This window comes from Nannobrachium achirus (genome assembly GCF_963921795.1).
Source record: "Nannobrachium achirus genome assembly, chromosome: 10".
NCBI classification, from domain to species: Eukaryota; Metazoa; Chordata; class Actinopteri; order Myctophiformes; family Myctophidae; genus Nannobrachium; species Nannobrachium achirus.
Window position 1 is genome coordinate 46,742,380 of NC_137819.1, and position 22,755 is coordinate 46,765,134.

General features: G+C 43.2%; 1 protein-coding gene across 1 annotated transcript; it reads left to right on the forward strand.

The window, feature by feature from the left end:
- Window positions 1–4,161: 4,161 nt before the first annotated feature.
- Window positions 4,162–22,359, forward strand: LOC308293101 (uncharacterized protein; the record flags this gene model as incomplete). Its single annotated transcript, XM_080735531.1, has 17 exons — window positions 4,162–4,264; window positions 6,339–6,448; window positions 7,007–7,132; window positions 7,558–7,602; window positions 7,818–7,844; window positions 10,258–10,329; window positions 11,645–11,707; window positions 11,856–11,882; window positions 11,983–12,027; window positions 12,218–12,253; window positions 12,414–12,494; window positions 13,019–13,115; window positions 13,813–13,952; window positions 15,036–15,155; window positions 16,224–16,353; window positions 20,210–20,312; window positions 21,605–22,359. The coding sequence occupies 17 exons, from the start codon at window positions 4,162–4,164 to the stop codon at window positions 21,672–21,674; spliced, it is 1,395 nt and encodes a 464-aa protein (XP_080591657.1). The 3' UTR covers window positions 21,675–22,359.
- Between the last annotated feature and the right edge of the window lie 396 nt (window positions 22,360–22,755).

The window sequence follows — 22,755 nt, forward strand, 5'->3', positions numbered from 1 at the left end:
CTCTGAGCCACCCCACTCTTAACTGGTGAGTAGCGGTGAGGTGAGTCTGATTGGGAAGGTTAAGCAGGACCCTAATTAGTTTAAACGCACCCTTTGATACACTCGGACTGAAACACCAGCAGAAAACACTCTCCCGTTAGGGTACCCCCTTATACCCATATATGTAGATCCCCAGGCATCAAACCCAGGCCCTAACTCGCCAAGGCCCTGCTTGGCTTTACTAATTAACATACGTTTTATGCCCATATATGGAGATCCCTGTCCCAATGTCATCAATATTAAAGACATATCTGGGAATGCCCATATTTGGTAATGCCCATATATGGGCAAGTTTTGACATAACATTGTTGACTATCATGCATATCTCCATATGGGTAACAGGTACATCACTGGCCAGATGGCCAAGAATTGGCGCATGTCGCCCTGAGGCGTCTTACTAGTATATATTCTTTTTATTTCTTGTTGCCAACTCATTTCAATGCCAGAATAACAGGAACTCAGACCCCTTTATGATCATTTCCTTGCTTCCTGCTTGCGGGCCTGTCCCTAGGACAGCTCCTAGCTATTCCACTAACATATTTCATTGCAAATTCGTCTATAGACATGTCTGAAACCATTAGACATACTAAGTTCTTCACTTAACACCTAAATGATGGTGTAAGGATCTTTAATGTGAACAGAAGACACTTTCATCATCTGAAAATAACATTTGAAGACAGTTTGATTGAGACATTGAAAACAGTCATTGACGCATCAACAAGACTGAATCCAATAACAGCTTGGCTTTACATAGATCTCGGTGTGGCCAGACTATGACGCTCGTCATCTAATAATGACATCATGTATGACTCCATATTTGGGCAAGTTTTCAACCAACTAATTTGGCTCTCTAGTCCAAAGTCTAGTCCAATTTGGAATCCAAGTGAAAAACAAAGGTGACATCCATGGCATAATGCTCTGATCTGTGCTACTGGATTTTAAGGCTGCTTTGCAGACTGAAAATCTATGTGAATGGCCTGAACCATCTTTTATTAGATGACATACGGTTATTACGGTACTGTATGTATATGTTAAATCACATGGATTGGAGACCACTTGAAATGCTGTAAATCGAGATGTGAAGGCAGTGTAGCAGCCTGAACATCTAGTTCTCTAAATAGACAAACATGTCCTGGAGGATGCCATTGGACTTGCTCAGCTTTTCTTGACCTCCATGCCATGGTGCCACAAAAGCTGAGCAGAGGAGTGGAAGTGGATATTTGTATTCTTTACCATGGTGTTATTCGTACTCGGGGGTAGGTCTATACCGGGCTGCAGAGTTCTATGGGCTCATCAGAACACATAAAGCCTCACGTGGAGATAGAAGAATGTCAAAATGTAGAAAGACAGTTTGCACCAGCCCTCCTTTTGATAGTATGCAAGGATGTCTGCCTTTGTGATGGTTGTAGGGTCATACAGTCCTGGACCACTCATCACTGGCCTGCTTATATAACTCCAGAGGTGGTACGCAAGCAGAGGCATGTTGAAGCTGAGGGTGAGCCACTCTTTAGCACAGAAAAACATCACACAGAAGAAGACATGGGTGAGGTACTCTGGGAGCACAAGTGGATTTAACGTCTTACAATGATCTATAGGATTCCTGTGGTCAATCTTCAGCTCATGGAAGCATACACTATGCCAAAAAGCAAAGAAGATTAGGGCTACCATAAGCAATAGAGCAAGTATATAACACACAGTGAACATGAAGACCATTTCTTCTCCAGCCAGCTTGCTTTGGGGTTAGAGATGAGGTATCCGGTTTCTCTCGAAAGTTGAGCTTGCTCAGAACTTGTAAGAGCACAGGAGCACAATGCACAAGGATCCAAGTGAACAGGCAAACAATGAAAGGCAGTATTAAACCCTGGCAATGAGTTGATGAGAAACCAGGGTTTAAATACTGATGAGACGATGATGACGTCATAGTGATGAGAATATGATGATGATGTCGGCGATGTAACCATGGGGAGAGCAGAACCTGCAGCCATGACTTCCAAAGAATGGGGGTAACCTAGCTCTGGTCCATAGGGTTAGAGGAGTTCTAACGCTATGGACCGGAGGAGGAGCTAGGGGTGATAGGTATTTTGTTATGGTTCATATCATCTTTTTATCAATACATATTGATGGCACAGTGACTGTGTCATATAAGGTCATGTACACTACAGTACCCACAAGGTCTCCGTCTGGTAGAAATCAGACCTTATCTACTGCCATGGAGCCTGTTCCGAAAACAATGAGAATTGTTTTGGTATTCTAAGGCTCGGCCTGGAACATTTGGTGTCATCTAGACACCAGCAAGGACACCTCTCCCCCCAGGAACCCTGTGGACTCTTAGTCTTGTGATGTGTGGACAAGAAACATATCCTATTAACTGTTGAAACGTCATCCACTGACTGATGAAATGACCATACTTATACTCATGTCAAAACATAATATGTCAGAGAGAGCACGAACCATTGATTATTCTGTTGTACCTATGTCTTGAATACTCTCTCTCCATAGTAAACATTCCATTCTCACTCTGATCACTCTCCTGTCTTATTTCTGTGTGATGGATTATTGTATCTCATATGGGAATAAGAAGGTGTTGTTGTTTACAAATAATAAATCAATCAAGGGGTAACCATAGGGCCTATTTTCTAGAGAACTGGGTGGCCACTTAACTGGTACTGGGTTTTGGGGTGAAACGGCATGGGCATTATTTTGGGGTAGAACTGGTCAAAATGTTTGTTTTCACCTGTAGGCCTACCCAGACTCCAGAGCAGGCAGACTATAGGGGACATGAGAAGGTAAGACAACTTCACCGTGCATGGACTAACATAGCCAGTAGAGGGCGGCATTATACAAAACATAAAACACGAGCAACTTGGAAGGAATATCATGTTCTGATGATACATGCAATGACCAACGTCGACTCTCGGTTCTCCTTACAAAATAATATTATAATACAAATAATATTCACTTAGCCAGACACATTGTATAAAAAGATTGTTAATGTTATGTTCTCTTGGGCACAGTGGAAAGGACCTAGGCTCTGCAACAGTGACGTTATTGAGCCGGGAAGATCAATACAGCGGTCGATAAACGGATCGTATTGATTAAGGAGACACACACGGGATCCGCAGTTGCCCGGGCAGAGAAGAGAGAGAGAGACCACAGCACAGCGTGTGCAGACGGCGGCGGGAGAAGTCAAAGGTAAGGCAGGCTAAAAACCCATGGGCTTTATTTTCCCTTGACAATAGTGCTAAATCTGCTTTGGATAAGGCAGGCTATTTTGAGCAAAAGGTTTGAATTACCAAGGGAATATAAGAAATTGTAGCCTACAGGTCTGAGCTGAGGGTCTATTATATTATTGAGCCTGGGTACCGCAGCATCTTTGTACACGTGGTTGATACACGGGACTGGCACGCAGCACTGCAAATGGACAGGTTTGTTTTAGTTTGTTCTGGTTTAAGTGCTTTCCCTCCATGCCCAATCCATTAAATGACAATTAAATAATGAGGATAATGTTGAATTCGTTAGGCTAGACGAGCGATATTAACCCCCAAACACGACCAATATCCCGTGTAGTAGGCAATAATGATTAATCAATTAATCCTGTAGGTATTGTTGATGAAGCGGTTACTGTACACGGCTAGGCTACTATCATGTTTTGACTCCTGGCAAATAACCCCCCTTCTAATTCTGGTACAGGGCACAGCTGAGAGGAGGGGGGTGTGGTGGTGCGTGCGCGGCTGTAATTACAGCGGTGGATGCGTCGCATCTGCTCTGCTGTGTGTGTGTGTGTGTGTGTGTGTGCGCGTGTGTGCGTGCGTGCGTGCGCGTGCGTGGAGCTCCAGCAAGTTTATATTGTCCTGGGAGGGAGGAGAGAGGGAGATAGAGAGAGAGAGGCACAGACAACAGACAAGACAGTCGCATAAGGAGATGAGAGACAGAGGCGTTCCTCGCTCTACTGTAGGCTGTAGGGCATAAGGAAAGAGGACACCCACCCACCCACCGGCCAGTGACTGCATGCTGCACATGCAGCAGCAACAGGGCGAGAGTGAACAGGTTGAGTGACTGACAGCTACTGTACTGTGTGTGTGTGTGTGTGTATGTGTGTGTGTGTGTGTGAGCAGTGGCAGAATGAAGCAGCTTCAGACCGCAGTGACCCTCCACATGCTCCTGTGGTCCGCATGGGCCTTCTCCCACCCGTCTGTCATGGACACCATCCTTGCTGCTCGCTTGGGTAAGTTCAGTTACATTTCATTCATTTGTATTTATAGACTCCAAAATGCTAAATCACGACAGAAATTAGGACCACAGCATAGCACTTTCTTTACACATAGAAGACTGTACTTGTACTGCTGTATCTATGCCTGCAGGGTGAAGTGTGTGTGTGTTTGTGTGTGTGTGTGTGTGTGTGTGTGTGTGTGTGTGTGTGTGTGTGTGTGTGTGTGTGTGTGTGTGTGAAATTCAATAACCCTCATGTATTTGCAAATATAACGGCAAATACACCAGAACAGCCGAGAGGTTTTCCTAGTGGAAGTTGGCTGTGCATTTTGCCATTCAAGTTTACTGGAAGCTTTCCTTACTAAACAAGTTAACTACCAACCATTAGACAAGCCATTATACATCTAGGGCCTAGGCTATAAGTGTTAGCTCATTTATACTTGTGCCAAGTACTGCGTTCAGCTGAGTATGTAGGTAGGTATGTAGGTAGGTAGGTAGCCGTGTGTGTTTAAGCCCGTAGTCCAATCAGGGACCAGCATTTCTGGCAACGTCATCACTAACAGCCAATGAGGGACCAGCATTCCTGGTGATGCCAGTGGTGATGCACTGATGTCACTGGCATCGCCAGTGGTAATGCCAGTGGTGAGCACACCTTATGGCGCGCTCTGCTGGCACACAAGTAGGCCATACATGGTGCACAAGTCGCAAGTTGGCACCTCAACAGAGTGCAGTTGTCATTACTTGCGCAAGCAGAGCTTGCAACTAAGCACTGTAATCGGCTGGGTATGTGTCTGTGTCTCCTCTTGTTGAAGAGGGACCAGCATCTCTGGCAACGTCATCATTAACAGCCAATGAGGGACCAGCATTCCTTGTGATGCCATTGATGATGTCAGCAGAGTTTGGTTCCTGATAATAATGTCTTAATTAACAGTCAATGAGGCCAGCAGAGCACACCGCATGGCGTGTTCTGCTGGCACAAGTTGGCACCTCGACAGAGTGCAGTTCTAGTTGTTTTGGCAGCTTGGGCCATGTCTACAGGCTGGTGGTCAGGGGCCTGAGGATATTGTGGTTGTCCAAGTGTAAGGCAAAGCTAACCTGGGATCAGTACCATTTTCAGAGCGGAAACAGCCTACGTCATGTTGAAGTCCTCAGAAGGATTACACTTTAGCTGGAAAGATCAACCCCGAAACAGTTTGAACCCAAAACAATTCCCCGCGCTCAAGGGCATAATTTTAGGGCCTATCCAATAGTTTGTTTGGTATGTCCATCTTTTAGTCCAACTAACTGGCAGCAACTGGCAAGACTACATTTCTTGAGCATTTAGATAGGGATTGGGGAAACAAACAGGAGACCAAAACAAACAGGAGACCAAAACAAAGCGACGCCGCTTCTTCTGCATGTTGCCGGTTTAGGCCATGTCTAGACCAGATCACACAGCCCATTCAAAACGAATACCAGGCTTTCCTCCGAGCTGGAAAGTCTGGTGACTCGAGACAAAGCAGCTTGCAACATATTGCTCAATCCCCTCCATTATAGGCAGTCAGTCTATTTGGAGGAGAAGGTGCTATACCCATAATTATTTATCCGGTGTTGGTACCGTAATATGACAGACTGAAGTGTATGACCAATGTTGACTGTGAATAAGCTCATATGGATGTGTTGATTCTGTACAGTCTGGACTTGTTTGTATTCAAGCACTGAGACACATGTTGTTTCAAGCATGTGGGACATCGGAAGCAACTGAAAAATATTTGTACCCCTTCTGTATTTTATAAATGTGGACTCAAATAAAGACATTGAAATGTGTGTGTGTGCGTGTGTGTGTGTGTGTGTGTGTGTGTGTGTGTGTGTGTGTGTGTGTGTGTGTGTGTGTGTGTATGTGTGTGTGTGTGTGTGTGTGTGTGTGTGCGTGCGTGCGTGCGTGCGTGCGTGCGTGATTGCGAATCACATAACACACACGCACACCCACACACACACACACATGCACGCACGCGCACGCACGCACGCACGCACGCACGCACACACATACCTTTCATCTTTGGATGATGGCAGATTAAAGTGATGCGTGTTATGATGGGTCTGTCTGGCAGCTCTCGGGATGGAAGATGATCCTCTGAGGTTTGAGCCCTGTTGTCTCATGTCTCCTCTTCCACCTCCACTGTTCCCTCCACCGCCGCAGCTGTGGAACCGCGGGGATGCGGTAGGCGCATGCGCGCACACACACACGCACGCACGCACGCACTCACACACACACACACACACACACACACACACACACACACACACACACACACACACACACACACACACACACACACACACACACACACAAAGGCAAGACATTGTAAGGCTCTACACCAGCACTTGTTAACCACTTGTCTTAAACTATTCATTGACCGGGGTCCCCCAGGGCTCTACTAAGCGAGTGCCCTTTCCCCTCTAGTCTACAACAAATCTCTTCGCTGAAAATAGGCAATCTACAAGCTCACATCGGCTATTTTCTGTTAAGAGATTTGTTTTGCCGGGGGGCGAATGTTGCCGGGGGGCGAATGTTCGCCCCCAGAATAGGGACACTTGACACCCGTTAAATGTCGGTCATAGCTGAACATGCTTAATAGACCCATTTCATTTAGGTCCAACATAACTGTGTGTATAGTTTTGTATTTGTAACCAATTCTGAACCTTGGCCTGCCTGAACTGTGGCCCTATTCTGTGCTATGGAGCTATTGATTGGATGTTGTACGCTGTCTGGTTAAAGGGTGAATACAGCCTGCTGGAACCTGGCATTGTGGTAGAAGTGGTGGAGGAGCAGACGCACACACCGCCGGTGACACCAGGCTGTTCTCCTGGACCACCAGGTCCTGCCGGACCCGAGGGTCCAGAGGTAAGACCCCACCTCAGGAGGAAAGAACAGTTTTGGCATATGGACTGATACAATCAATTTGGTTTGATTTGCTTATCATACTCAAGGCATGCACCAATGCACACAATGTAAAAAGACAAAGTGTCTGAGATTTAGATTTGAGATATATTTGAGAATTGTTTCTTTTACTTTTTGAGTTTTTTAATGTGTCCTTGCTGTGGATAGTGAAATGATCCTATCTTATTGATTTTATTTGACCCTACAGTAATCGGATTATGTAATCAGTGTATTATTAGCATCTATGGACGGCAGGTAGGGATATTGTTAAGTGTATCTATAAATGAAAAAAAATGAAACTGTTTAGCATTGATCTGTCTATAAAAGCTGAGTGCTCACTGCTCAGTGGGGATATGTGAGCTGCGTATAAATTGGGTTTCATTTTTCAGGGTCAGAGCGGATTGCCTGGCATAAGAGGACCGAAAGGGGAGAAGGTTTGTGTCTGTGTGTGTTTATGAAGCTATGTCTGTGTGCGTACATCTCTCTCTGTCTTCTCTCTCTCTATCTCTGTGCGTGAGTGTGTGTATTTGTGGGCCTCTATCTTGCAATACGCCTCCATGCCATCAGAAAATAAATTATGTTTGTGTCCTTGTCTGTCTTGGCTCTAATGAGCGGGTGTCTCCTCTCTCCTCGTTTGTCCTCCGTCTAGGGAGAAATTGGACGTCCAGGGTTAAAGGTGAGCTACTCTTCCCTTTCTCGCTCCTCTGCTCATCCCTTTTCATCCTCACTTGTTCCCTCGCATCCATTTAGACTGCCCTTCATTTTAATGGGACCCGGACTATCTTCTCTCTACCCTCCTCCATCCACCATTCACTGACTGTCGTTCTGCCCCCCCCCCTCTCTCTCTTTCCTCTCTATCTCCCTTGCTCTACCACCCCTTGCCTTTCAGATGTGTTCTGATTGTTGTTGATGTGATGAACACTTCATCTGCAAAACATTTCACACTACTAAAGTCTTGCTAGCCATCCTTGACCATCAGTGCACCATTCTCCTCTCTCACTCCTCTTCCTCTTATTCAATTCAATTCAAAGGACTTTATTGGCATGAAAAAACATACGTTAACATTGCCAAAGCAAAAGTGGAACAATACAATAAAAAAAACTAAAAAAATACAATCGAAAGGGAATAGAAATTATGGGATATATTTTTGCCTTATCCCTAAATGTTTTTGCAATTTTTTCAAACTATTTTGAAAAACAGCTGATCTACAAGCTATTTGATGTATTTTAAAATGTTTTTCAAGATAGTAAAAAAAGGCAAAGAAGTTTAGGGATAAGGGGTAAGGCATGGACGAAAATATAGCTGTGTGTTCTCAGAGCTGTTACATTGCAATTGAGGCAAATCGTCTCTTACCGCTACATCCTGATGTGTTAATTAACCTCTGAAAGTGTAAGAAGTGACCCTTACAAAGTTAAATTCATATCACTCAGGATTATGCTCTTTTATTATACCCTCCTCATCTTCCTTCATCTTCTTTCTCATCTTCGCTCTCCTCTCCACTTCTCATCTGTTGGTCCTCTCTACCATCCTCTACTTTGTACGTCTCTGTGCGTCCACTGTCGTGCTGTTGAAAATAGCCAATCTGCAAGCTCACGATGCGGCACGCTGCGATGCGTTGTGAGCTTGCAGATCGGCAATTTTCGGCGCGCAACACCGGTTCGCAACTAAGTATAAATCAGTTACCATCTCGTCCCGCCCTCCTCCTATTCCTCTCTTATGGTCAAAGCAAAGCCCTGCTTCATCATACAAGGCCGTCGCACAAAAGTTGTGAAAACAGCAGATCTACAAGCACACAACGCCTCGCGGTTGTGTGCTTGTAGATCGGCTGTTTTCACTAGTCTAGTTCATTTTTTAAACGATAAATACAAAAGAACGGTTTTGGACATACAAGTTTTCCACCCGACAACGACGTTATGCTTCCTTTCTCTTCTCACTCCCCCCCACACCCCTCTCCTTTGGCCTAGATCCATTAGCCCTCCCTATGTTACAATGCAGCCTTGCTGATATGGTTGGTCCAGCACTGCACCACTCTAATCTTCCTAAGTGCTTCAGCTCTCCCTGTGATAAATCACTCTCTACAGAGCAGCAAGGGTCCGCTGGCTCTGGAGGCCGCTGCTTTCTTTGACAGGCAGCTAAATGAGAGCATGGAATGGCAGGATCCATGCTACTTCTGCACGTGTATCTAGGAGGCTGACTGTGCGGTTGGTGGTTATTGTGCAGCGTATTTGGACCTACTCATTAAAGCGGGTGGGGATGCTGGAGTAACACCTGTACTTAGTGGCCTAAGTCTTCCTTAGCCCTATTTAATCTTAAAGGATGTGATGTTGATGTTGATTAAAACAATAAGCTCCAACAGGCCATGTGATTTTAGAACAGCTATGTGGCGCTGTTTGGCCTGACGTTGAGAGGAGTGCCCCCTTAGATTTGATAAAATCACTGAAAACCACAGCCTCACATGGCTTATTGATTTTATAAAACAGTTGCCAAATATGGCAAAATTACGTTTTTAATAACAATTTCACTGCCAGAAACATTTCTACAAGAAAGTAGTCCCTGACTGAGTCCACTCTAACAAACAAGGAAGTTGCACAGAAGGTCCTGAACGGGAAACACTCCATTAATACTGACACATGCGGTCACAGTTGTGTGTTGTAAAGCAGGTGTGTGTTATACTACATGGCTTCGAAGGAAGCTAAGCCAACTATATTCAAGGGCCAGAAGAGCCGGAACTATCAGTTTTATAATAGACAGGAGATGACAATGACATGTATTTGACATTGTATTACGGGAGGACATATTCATGTTGATTAGGTGATATTGACATTGATTAGATAATGTATTACTGGAGGTACAATTGACTGTGATTAGACATTGTATTACATGAAGCGATATTGACGTTGATTAGAGGTTGGTGTAATAACACTCTACCAACATGGTGCTCAGACTCAGAGTCACCATCCACCACTGACATCTAAACAAGGTTATCTGTAGATGCTCATGCCAACATTTAACAGCACAGTGGATGGTAACATCACATGCTGTGTTGTGGTAAATTGCGTGGCTTCTCATTGGCTACTGTGCTGCTGTAGGGTCGCACCGGAGCACCAGGTCTCCCAGGGAAACAAGGCCTGCCGGGATGGCCTGGACCAGATGGACCCAAAGTGAGTTTTTATTCATTTATAAAGAAATATATACAGTACCTGTATATATATACATAAATCCTGTTTATTTAAAAAAAAATCACACCCGTGTGAAGTGGAGCTGTGTGTGTGTGTGTGTGTGTGTGTGTGTGTGTGTGTGTGTGTGTGTGTGTGTGTGTGTGTGTGTGTGGATCATGTGTACCGATTTTTGTGACATTTGAAGAAAATATGTAGGAAAAGGAGGAAAAAGGGTGTTTTGGAGAAAATTCAAGATGGCGGAAAATCTATCATGGCGCAAATGGGCGTGGCCTATATGGGGAGATGCGTCATGACCCAAGGAATCCAGGGAAAAAATATTTTTATTTTTCGACCTACGGTTCAAGAGTTACAGGCCAAAACGTAAAGTGGGGTGTTATGGCGCCACCATGCGGCCAAATGACACAATTATTTTTTATTTAATCCTTGAAATCATTATGAACCTCCTCTCCAAGTCTTGAAACTCTAGCCCCTATGGTTTGCGAGAGACAAATAATTGAATGTGAGTTTTTGCGATTCCCATTATAAGTCAATGGGGAAAATTAATTCACTAATAAATTAATATCAATTAAACTATTGAACCTTTCTCTTAGCAAGTTACTAGCCCACGATTCCCGAGTAAGCCGGTCGATTTGACATATGGCGCGAGTGTGTGGTGGCAAAACTGTGGGACTAGTAGCGTGCCGAAGTTTAGGAAGTTCAGGCTACATACAGACACACACACACACAGACAGACAGACACACAGACCCACACAGCCACGTATAGGGAGCCTGTGTTTCACACAGCTCCAAAAAATACACTTTGGTCCTCTATACTAAAATAGCAAATCTGCAAGCTCACGATGAGCTATGTCAGGTCACGTTGTGAGATTGTAGATTGATTGATTGTAGAACCCAGGTTGAAAGTGGTTAGGACAGGAAGCAGTCATTTTAGCTTTTAAGCTTTTGAAATGTCAGTATTTCTACCAAAAAAGCGATGCTAATACACAGACACAGGAAGGGGGGGGGGGGGGGATATGGGCATGTGGGGTATTACTAGTGAGATATTTGAGATATTTTAGTATTTCAGCATGAATGATGATGATGCATTTTGCATCATATGATGCAGCATGATGCATCATATGATGCAAAATGCATCATCATTCATGCTGAAATACTAAAATATCTCAAAACACAGATTGAACACAAAGAATAACTCAGGATTGTGTTGATCTTATCCCAAACAACAATAAAATAAGATCTGGTTGTCCCAGAGGTGAACTTGCCCTTTAATTTAATGACATGTATTTACTTTATTCAGGGAGATAAAGGAGACCCAGGACTTATGGGATTACCTGGGTTGAGAGGACCACCAGGGACAAAGGTTATTGTATAAAACACACGCGCACGTACAAGTCTAAACAGTCACTACAGTACTGTACATACATTCATATGCCATGTCCTCAATATACAGTACCTCACTGTTATAATGATTGTTCGAATTACATATTTTGTTTTATTGTCATTATCAGGGTTTGACCGGCTACAAAGGAGATAAAGTAAGTCTTTGGTAGTACAGGGTGTTAAGTCATAATATCATCACTTGTTTTTAACCTTTGTTTGACCTTTCAATCCCTTTCCACTCTTCATTCTTGAAAGGGAGGGCGGGGTGACCTCGGACTACCGGGACCAAAGGGGGATAAGGTTTGTAGAGTTAACAAGTGTTTTTTTGTAAAAGTTGTGAAAGTTCATTAGAGAACTCCTGGATTGTGTTAGAAGTAGACTCAAGTAACTACGGTGTCTGTCTCTCTCTCTCTCTCTCTCTCTCTCTCTCTCTCTCTCTCTCTCTCACTCTCTCTCTCTCTCTCTCTCTCTCTCTGTCTCCTTTATTCAGGGTTCCATTGGTCTTCCTGGGATGCTTGGACAGAAGGTAGGTGTCGTTAATTCATGTAATTTAGTTTTCAATGATCTCTAAAACCAGCACTATCTGTGTGTAATGTAGTGTAAATCATAAATCATGTCATTCAATGTAATTGATATTGATTAGTTAATGAGGGATTCTCTTCTCTCTGTTTCTCATCCTCTCCCAGGGTGAGATGGGACCAAAGGGAGAGCCAGGAGTCTCGGGAAAGAGAGGGCCAACTGGACGACCGGGAAAAAGGGGAAAACAGGTGAATAATCATGTGTGTGGGTGCGAGGGGTGTAGCACCAAATTCTTGGCCCTGGGACAAGGATTCACGTTGGGCCCCCTATGAGTAATGCAGTACCACTTTTCCCCCACCTTCCTACGCCCTGTTAACATGAGATGTTTTCACATTTCACACTGATCCTGGCATGGCCCTCTTTCACCCACTGGCATCAATTAGCCCCAAACTGACCACTAAACAACTACTGAAAGAACAGACTGCCAAGCAGGCTAATTCAGTCACACAGCCTTTTGACTTCCTGCACTATCTATAGACCATCACAGGAGGAGAGGGCTCTCCCAGGGTCTTAGATCCTCTAAGAATACACACACGCACACATTTCACACACAAACACACCCTACTAGAGTATCCCAGATATGCGCAATTGGCAGTACCATAGGTCGCCTTCTCTGTGTGTGTGCGTGTGTGTGTGTGTGTGTGTGTGTGTGTGTGTGTGTGTGTGTGTGTGTGTGTGTGTGTGTGTGTGTGTATGTTGTCTCGTTGTACAGGGCACAAAAGGCCACACCGGATCCCCAGGGGCCATGGGTCCCACTGGACAACCAGGGCCCACCGGCCACCCTGGGCCCCCTGGTCAACCTGCCTCAGGTAACATACACACACACACACACACACACACACACACACACACACACACACACACACACACACACACACACACACACACACACACACACACACACACGCATGCAGCTGCAGTGCAAACCCTAGCCCAAACTGTAACAAGACTTATAAGATCCTAAAATCCCCTAGTGGAAGGCCATTTCAGCAGCCTTGACCACCAAAAGCCAAAGACACAGGATACAATCCGGTGACTACAAGCTATTGCCAGTTTAAAGGAGTAGTTCACCCCCAAAATGACTTTTTTCTATTGATTAGTCACGCCATGGAGACTAGAGTTCAATAATATTTTTAGTTTTTTGTCGCATTCCTAAGACAAAAATGTGATAACAATAAATGTACCCCCATTTGTTCCAGATGGGGACCCGTTTCGAAATGGGTCCCCATCCAGAATCAATGGGGGTAAATTTACTCGAATCAAATTTTTGTCTTAGGAATGTGACAAAAACAAAAAATATTATTGAACTCTACTCTCCATGGCGTGACTAATCAATAGAAAAAAAGTCATTTTGGGGGTGAATTACTCCTTTAAGCTGGCCTTACACTAGCTGATAATCGGGCATTTAACGACCTTCCCGAGTATCAGGGGGACAACGTCTAGATCGGGGGCGATCCTCCCGATAACATCTAACATTACAGTATGGTTGTGCTGTGTGCCCCACAGGTCTCTACCTGGTTGGGGAGAAGGGAGAGAAGGGTACGTCGGGACCCCCTGGACGCTGCGACTGTGAGTTCATTCCTGGGGCGGGTAACGCCCCTTATGGAAGCATCACTCAGCGGGGCAACAACAACAAAGTGCCTGCAGTAAGACAAGACCTCATCTACACCAAGCACTAAACATTATACACTTACACTAACACGTTGTTGCTGTCAGGCTGAAGCCTTGTACCTCCTTATTTACATTTTTATGATTTGTTTCTTAAATTAATGCCCTACTACTACTTGTGTGTTGTGCAAAAGTAGCAAAAATAGCTCACATTTGCGAGCTTGTAGATCGTCTGTTTTTGCTATTTCTTTTAACTATTTTGAAAATGAAAGTTGTGTGTCTATGAGTTTTGTAAATATTGAAATATTGTATTAACACAAACTTCTATTATCTAAATACAGTACATTGGATCCATGGGAACATAATATCTTTTTCTTCTATTTTCTGAAAAGTAATGGTTTTGGACATGGTTTCTATCCGACTGCAACAACATATATACAGTACATTAATCAGTGCTGGACATGGTAATTAGCTGCCTACTAACTGATCATCTTACTATTACTGGTATGTTTGTATGTATATACTGTATAGTATACTGTTGATTATCACAGGGCCCAAGAGTTCAAAACCTTTAATTCCCATCCGAGTGGATCAGATTTTGGTCTTGAGATATTATTTGATTAATCAAACTTATATTTCTTATTTACATTCACCCAGAATACAAACCTGATCCACTCAAAACGTTTTGAACAGGGCATTCGTCATGGCCCGAGGTTGGATACTGTTGACAACCAAAATAACATTTCATCAACACTTTGATTAAATAAATTATCTTTGCTATCGACAAGCAAGCTTATCACTCGCTTGTTCCTTCTATCACCCCCCTCCTCTGCCCATGAGAATAAGGCATGTGATATATACATCCTAGCTTGGATATTAATGTAGAAGTTTGTGTTTATATTTGACACTCTAGGTATTGTCCATAGATTGGTCATGACACGGGAGTTTTAAGATTTTTGCACCAGCAATTGCTTCTGTTAATATCTTACTTTTGCATATCATATGTGAACCTATGGTATATAAAAGTGTTTTTGTGTGTGTGTGTGTGTGTGTGTGTGTGTGTGTGTGTGTGTGTGTGTGTGTGTGTGTGTGTGTGTGTGTGTGTGTGTGTGTGTCTGTAGATATTTGTGGTGAACAGTGAGGAGGAATTGGACCAGCTACACACAGACAATGCCATTGCATTCAGAAAGGACCAGCGGTCCCTTTACTTCAAAGATAAAGATGGATGGAAGCCCATACAGGTACTGGAACTACTGTACTACAGACCACATCAAACCCAAACAATTAACTGTATTGTGCTTTATTATCTGTGGTGGTACAGCTTTAAACAGTTTTTATGTTCTCTGTTCTTAATGTGAAGTATTTTGGGCTTTATGTACAGTCTGAAAAGTTCATTATGTATTATTATTATATTATGAACCAAACACACACTAGTAAGACGCCTCAGCGCATCAAACAATCTCGCCTTAAAGGGCGAGGTTGCGCCATTTCTTGGCCATCTTGCTGATGTACAGTATATCGGACCAGTTACCCATATATGGAGATCCATGTACTGTATATAGCGATATACTGGGAGAGCCAAACATGCTTACTCGGTTATTCGTTATGTGAAAGTACTATGATGTCTATGACATCTGACATCATACCCTTTTATGCCCATACATGGAGATCCCTGTCTGTAGAACCAGCCTCACAGATATGGGCTGTCTTGGCCATCTGTCTTGGCCATATATGGATTCTGTTAGTGTGGTGTGACCGATGTGGCCTCCATATATGGGCATTCCCATATGAAGTCCTGTTAGATATGGGCTTAATATTGATGACATCAGGGAACTCCATATATGGGCATAAAAAGGATTCTGTTAGTGTGACATCACAGTGAAGCCAGAGTGTGATGTCAGAGCGGCAAACCCATAGACCGTAAAAAAGTGTACATGTCCAGACGGAGTCAGCATGTGCCGTTTCACATACTAAACTGCGACCTTTGGTCGCAATTAACAACCGAATAATCATACTTAATTTAGTGTTGTATTCAATGTCGTATTCGGTGCAATATTACTATTCAGTATTCAGTGAAATATGAATAGATTACATAAATACATACTGCATACTAACAGTCATCACATTCTGTTGTCTAGATTTATTTTTCTATATTTCTGGTTCCTGTGCTGAAACTAGAGAGTAACTGACAATGTCAAATTCCTTATAAGAACAATAAAATTGATTGTAATTCTAGCACCACTGTAATCACCCCAGTCATCAAACCACAAGATATCCAGTAAATCACTGCTTGTCTTCTGTTAACGTAGCCATTCCAGCCATTCCAGTCCACAGAGAAGGTTCCAGAGAGAGTGGGTGTGTGTGGGGACGGGAAGGTCCAGGCCCAGCATGGAGAAGAGTGCGATGACGGCAACAAGATTGTTACAGATACTTGTCTCAGTGAGTTCCACATCATGCACGCACGCATACACCTCCCACTCATAGACTGTAAAAAAAAATATGGACAGTGGAAAGCCATTGGTTTCTATGCTGCGCAAATGAAGCTTTTTTTGGCCGTTGCATGAATGCCGCCATCATTGTAGAAATCAACGTTCATTGGTAAAATGGTACCATCTCGAATGCTATCGGCTGCCAACGGTCACGTGCAACCGCAGGGATACATGGGACATTGTCTTGAGCTTGCCGAAAATAAAGCACGCGAAGAAGAATCATCACAAGCCTATGATCACAAGCCGGAGGGTACAGCATACCCTGTTATAATATTAAATATAACATAAATTGGACCATATTTTCACAAAACGCATATCATGGTGATTGAAACGAGGTTTTAAACTAGCGACAGGAACCATAAAGTATTCATGACAGTGTTTATTAAAGCTATACTGTGTAAGTTGCTCAACTGGTGGTCTGTAGCAGTATAGCAAACCGCGGTCGCGTTTGCTTTTTTCGTCCGTTTTTCGCTCGCGGACCGGGCCGTCAGACCACCGCGTCCGCCTCGCCTCGCCGAGACGCTTTCAATGAGGTCTCCCGTGTCCTTCTACGAGCAGCGGTTGGGGAGTTACATGCTAGACTCCTCCAGTGTAAACACTGCAGTGTACTTCCTGAAGGCGTGTTTCCTAAACCCACCAGAGAGCCCGGCAGTGTATGTTCTGCGCTGTGATTGGCCGGCAGTGTATAACCCTCGCTGTGATTGGCCGGTAGTGTGAAGACGCGAATTTTTCCGCGAAAACCGGTCCCGGGCAGGGATCATAGAAAATATATAAAGAGAAGGCTTTAGAAGCTGAAAATAACGGAGTGGGGGTTCTAAAACTTTAGCGATTTAACAGCTAGGACCATTTTAAGATTTGTTTTATAAAAAAAGTTACATGGTATAACTTTAAGGTAAGAAAATCAAATGTAAAAGTTCGGGGGAAATGAATTTGCTTCTGGTGCCAGAACAGTGCAACTAGTGGCCAATCATAGGAACTTTCAGTTCTGTGTTTGCTTCATTTTAAATCGGGACAACTACACCCCTGCTCCTACTTGACATGTCAATGTCATTAGATGCCCTGCAGAATTGGCACATCATTTTTAGACACATCATTGTAGGCTAGACAATGCCATACTGCACATACTACAATGACTTCAGCAGCAGGTCAGCATTTCAGTTTTTTGTTTTGTTTTGAACACAAACATCATTGTCAGGGGCAGTAACTCAGCTCCAAACAAGGAACTTAGGAGACTTGAACAGCACTTGATGAAATCTTCACTTTGGCGTAAGATACTGTACAACTACAACTTGACTGACACAAACTTGCACACAAGTTATTGTCTTTAGGCTTGTCAGACAGACCAGACTCAGCTGGCAACCACAGGTGAATTCACTCATGGCAATCATGGAGGTTAGTAGGGGAGAACTCAGGCCAAATGGGTAAGGGGGAAGGCCACAGGAGAGAGCTCATGAACAACTGGAGAAGCTGTCAACATGACAGCCATATACCGTATATACCAGGGGTCCTCAAATACAAATCTTGAAGGTCCACAAATATTGTTTTGTTTTGTTTTTTATTATGTCGGCCAATCTTATATAGCAGGCAGTAGTTACCGTAGTAGGAACAGAATACAAAATACCAACCAGGGGTTGACACTAAGGCCTGATTTACACAGCAGCCAAATCCAGCTTGAATCAGATCTGTCTCACATCCAGAAGGGAATCTGATTGGTTTAAATGGTCACATGGTCATATGAAACCAATCAGATTCCAATCTGGATGTGACACAGATCTGATTCAGGCTGGATTTGGCTGCAGTATAAATCAGGCCAGGTCTCAGAGGCACTTGCCCGTCGGGCAAGTACAGGTCATGTTCTACTTGCCCTCAGGTCATGGCCACTTGCCCTCATAATCGTAAAATTGTACATCTTACATAATTAGGGATCCCTTTCTTAAATTATTTTACACTAGCCCTTACCCGTTCAAAGATATGAGCTCCGAAATGATGTGCAGTGTGTGGATTATGGGATGTGCACTGTGCACACAGTATATGAGGGATGGAAAGTAACTTTAACTGGTGCTTGCATGCTAATATGTAGGAGCATCAATGTAAGAAATACCCGTTCCATTTAACGGCTACAGAGATACTGTGTACCGATCTGCATGATTTTGGACAACATCTGTAACAGGGCCAGAACCACCCCCCCCCCCCCCCGCCCGCCTGCCCACACACACACTCCCCCCCCCCCCCCCCCCGTGTGTGTGTGTGTGTGTGTGGGTTTGTGTGTGATTGTGCATGGCCTGAACAGCAGCGCCCCTCCCTTAACATGTGTGGTCACAAAAGGTACTGTAGGCTAAATAGATATAGATACACCATAAAAATGCAATTATACAGCATACGATTTGTGAAAGTGACAAACGGGCTTCACAGTTATGTCAGGTGTGTTCATATGCTGATGGTGATGCGATTTCAGATCAATTGCTCCAGCCACTGAGGAGAAACGCGGTTTCAGACAGACAGACACTCAGACAGACAGACAGACAGACAGACAGACATTCGGAAAATTATATGTTAGATTGTGGCTAATGTTTGTTTTTAGTAGTTTGTTGATAACTGTTGAGGCAGTAATGGTCTTTTTTTGTTTCTTTCTTTATTAAAAAGGTCTTAAGTCCTTAAATTATGACTTGACTGTCATCTGGTCTGGGGACTCCTCTAAAATCATTTGGGGACCTCTCTGGGGGGTCTCGACCCACAGGTTGACTCACTTGACTGAAGAGCAGCAACCCGTAGAAGGGAGAACAGAATGTAGTAAATCAAAGTGGAGCAGAGATATTTATTTTACGAAAAATGTTAGATGTTTGCGCTAGTGTTTGTTGCTCTGGTGTTTTCTTTGAACAAACTGGGATAATCTTTGAATGATTTATGCTTGTGTCGCAAGACTCGCAACGTGAATATCGATCTGAAAACAAGGTGTCGCATGTCGGAGACTGCATGGCTCGCTGCATATCCATGCAGAAAGAGAGAAGCGGCCGCGGCACGTTGTGACAGACTCTCTGGAGAGAAGATTACAATCCTGCAAACGTATTCACATTGATGTTGTGCGCGAATGAGACCCACTGATTTATAACTAGTTGCAGCTAGCTAGCTGGGTGCCGCTCATCGTGTCTAAATCATAATGTGAGCTTGTGAGATTAGCCGTTTTCAAAGGAGCTCGCTTGACGGACTGTGTGTGTGTGTGTGTGTGTGTGTGTGTGTGTGTGTGTGTGTGTGTGTGTGTGTGTGTGTGTGTCTGTCTGTCTCTCACACACACACACACACACACGCAAACAAACACACACACACACACACACACACACACACACACATTCTGTCCACACATTCAGAGCGCATGATAATAAAACCTTTTTTTTATTTATTTTTTTAGAACTATAATTTCTCCAGGGTCCGAACAGAGGCGCGCCGCAGTCCAGTCATGGACCGCGGTCTGCCTTTGAGGACCCCTGCCGTATACTTTATATAAACTGTAAATGTCAGGAATGTACAGTATATGGTATAAAAGAAAGAGATACCACCCAAGCCTACTGCTGACCTATCATATTTCTACAGAGATTGTGACTAAGCACAGCAAGACCCTGACCACATCTTCATTAATCTTGCCCTCTTGTGTCAACCTGTCTCACACTCTACCTCTCAACTCAATTAAATGAGGGGAAAAAGTGCTGCATTGGCACCAACGTAAGATACAGGAGTGCCAAGGCAATTAGTAATGTATTTTTTACTCTCTCATCCCTGGTCTCTCTATCTCCTTCCCTCTATCCCTCCAGACTGTAAATGGGCGTTCTGTGGAGATGGCTATAGGCACGCCGGCATGGAAGAGTGCGATGGCAAGGACTTTGGATACCAGACCTGCAAATCATATCTACCTGGGTGCGTGCAGTCTCTCACACAATGCCAACATACACATGTCGTACACAAACATAAGCATGTGTATTCACTATTCATACACATAAACAAAAAAAAACAGGTTTCTTTTTTTACCCGAAAAAATATTTGGGTATTGACTTCCTTGGCCGAATGGCAACCTGCACAAAAAATATGGTGTTTATCACTATAGCGGTGTAGCTGTCTGGTAATCAGAAGGTTGACAATTTGCCCCCTGGCACACCCAGTGTGTCAAAGTGTCCCTGAGCAAGATACTTAAAGGGATATTACACTTTCAAACAAACTTTTAGGTCTAATCAGGCTTGTATGAACACCCTGAACAGTTTTTAATTTGCTTCATTCAGTATTTAGATATTTGATGTAAATGTTACCAGCTCCAACACGCCCAGGCCCTCTCCACATACACACCCATTGTAACTTCAAACTCCATTTTAACCATGATAGATTCATTAAAAACACACATTATTTTTTCTGGTGACTCATAATACCCTCCTAATACGTGAGCAGACCGTGTTTTTTCAATAACCTTTTTCTTTTATTTTTAATAATTCTTTGGGAAAATGGAAAACATTAAATACAATAATATTTTATTGAAAATAAATGAAAAAAGTTATTGAAAAAATACGGTCTGCTCACGTATTAGGAGGGTATTATGAGTCACCAGAAAAAATAATGTGTGTTTTTAATGAATCTATCATGGTTAAAATGGAGTTTGAAGTTACAATGGGTGTGTATGTGGAGAGGGCCTGGGCGTGTTGGAGCTGGTAACATTTACATCAAATATCTAAATACTGAATGAAGCAAATTAAAAACTGTTCAGGGTGTTCATACAAGCCTGATTAGACCTAAAAGTTTTTTTGAAAGTGTAATATCCCTTTAACCAACTGGTGCTTGGGTACCGTATTAAGTGCCACTTCCCCACTGCTTCTTATAGTGAGCTGTGTTACATCAAATGCAATTCTATTTCAATTAAATTAAATTTTATTATAATGCTAAAACTCAACAAGTTGTCTCAAGAGAGACAGAACGTTGCAGAGGACATACTGAATGTACTGTATGTGCAAATAAATGTGCAGTGACAAACACCCTAAAACAACTAAAGGGGACCAAATTATTATTACATACATACATATTGTACATACATATTGTACATACATAGATACATACATACAGATGAACCCTTCTTGACGGATTGCCCCTTAGGCGCCACACTGTAATAATGCATACATACGTATATTCAAATGTGTACGGTAAATGACAGTGTCTGTGTTATTCAGGTCCTTTGGGCAGCTCCGATGCACAGACTCTTGCCTCATCGACTCCACCGGTTGCAAGTACTACACCTGAGCCCAGGAAGACAACGGCAGCTACACAAGCTGCTGCGTGTTCAATCCTTGTTCTTGGGCAGGTTTACTGCTTAAGTTGTGTGCTGAAGCTCACCAAACAACAACAACAACAACAACATAACTGATGGACTGTTAAAAGGAATCTCCTGTGTTCTGAGCCACGAATAATCACAGGAATGAACTTTGAGTGACACCTGTGGAGGCTGAACACCTCTACTGGGCTCAGGAAAAGAATGTATGCTAATTTATCTGCTGCTGTACTCGTGGCTGCAGCACTGTTATGGGCACTGGTAGCCATGGCCAATAACTATGGGCTATGAAATACCGGTTGTACTGCACTAACTGTGATGTCTTCTATGACTTGCTGACTGTTACTTCAGAAATATACTGTGTTCCTCATAACTCCATTGTAGTGAGAAGGAAACTTTAAGTGGCTCATTTCCAAAGAGGCTGTGATATTTAATATACAAATCAGAGAAGTTTGTAAATGTTTATTTCTGTGTGACGTAATATTAAAAATTAAAATGTATGATGGTATATTCATCACAGCAATAAAATGGAGATAACTTAGCATGTGAATAATGTGCTGGTGTGCAACAAACTGCTTTTGATTGTTGCCTATGCCTAGGATACTGTAAGATTTGCTTCTTGGTAGTGTGGCTTGTTGTGTTAGCCAGTTGTGTGTATATCTTGTGAACTGAATGTTGTAAATCTCCAGTAGCAGCCTGAATGAAACGCATGTTATATTGGTAGCATTGCAAAGAAATATAGCATTTGTGATTGTTGCAATAGCATGAAGATAAATTCCCGTCCACGTAAACACAAAGGCAGCTGCTTCATATGGTAAAACTAGTTAGGTGATAATCTGTTTTTAACTCCACATGACTTAAGATAGTTTCAGCTGACTGATCGATCCTAATAAAGATTTCATTTTAAAAGTAACACCTCTCTGTATTCATTGGATCACTGGTTCTTGTCTCGGGGTCCCCCAGGGGGTCCTGATATGAGTTCCAAGAGATCCCCAGCAAAATGTCTGATGGTTAGGAACCAAATGCCATTAAATTTTGCTTCCATTTTTACAT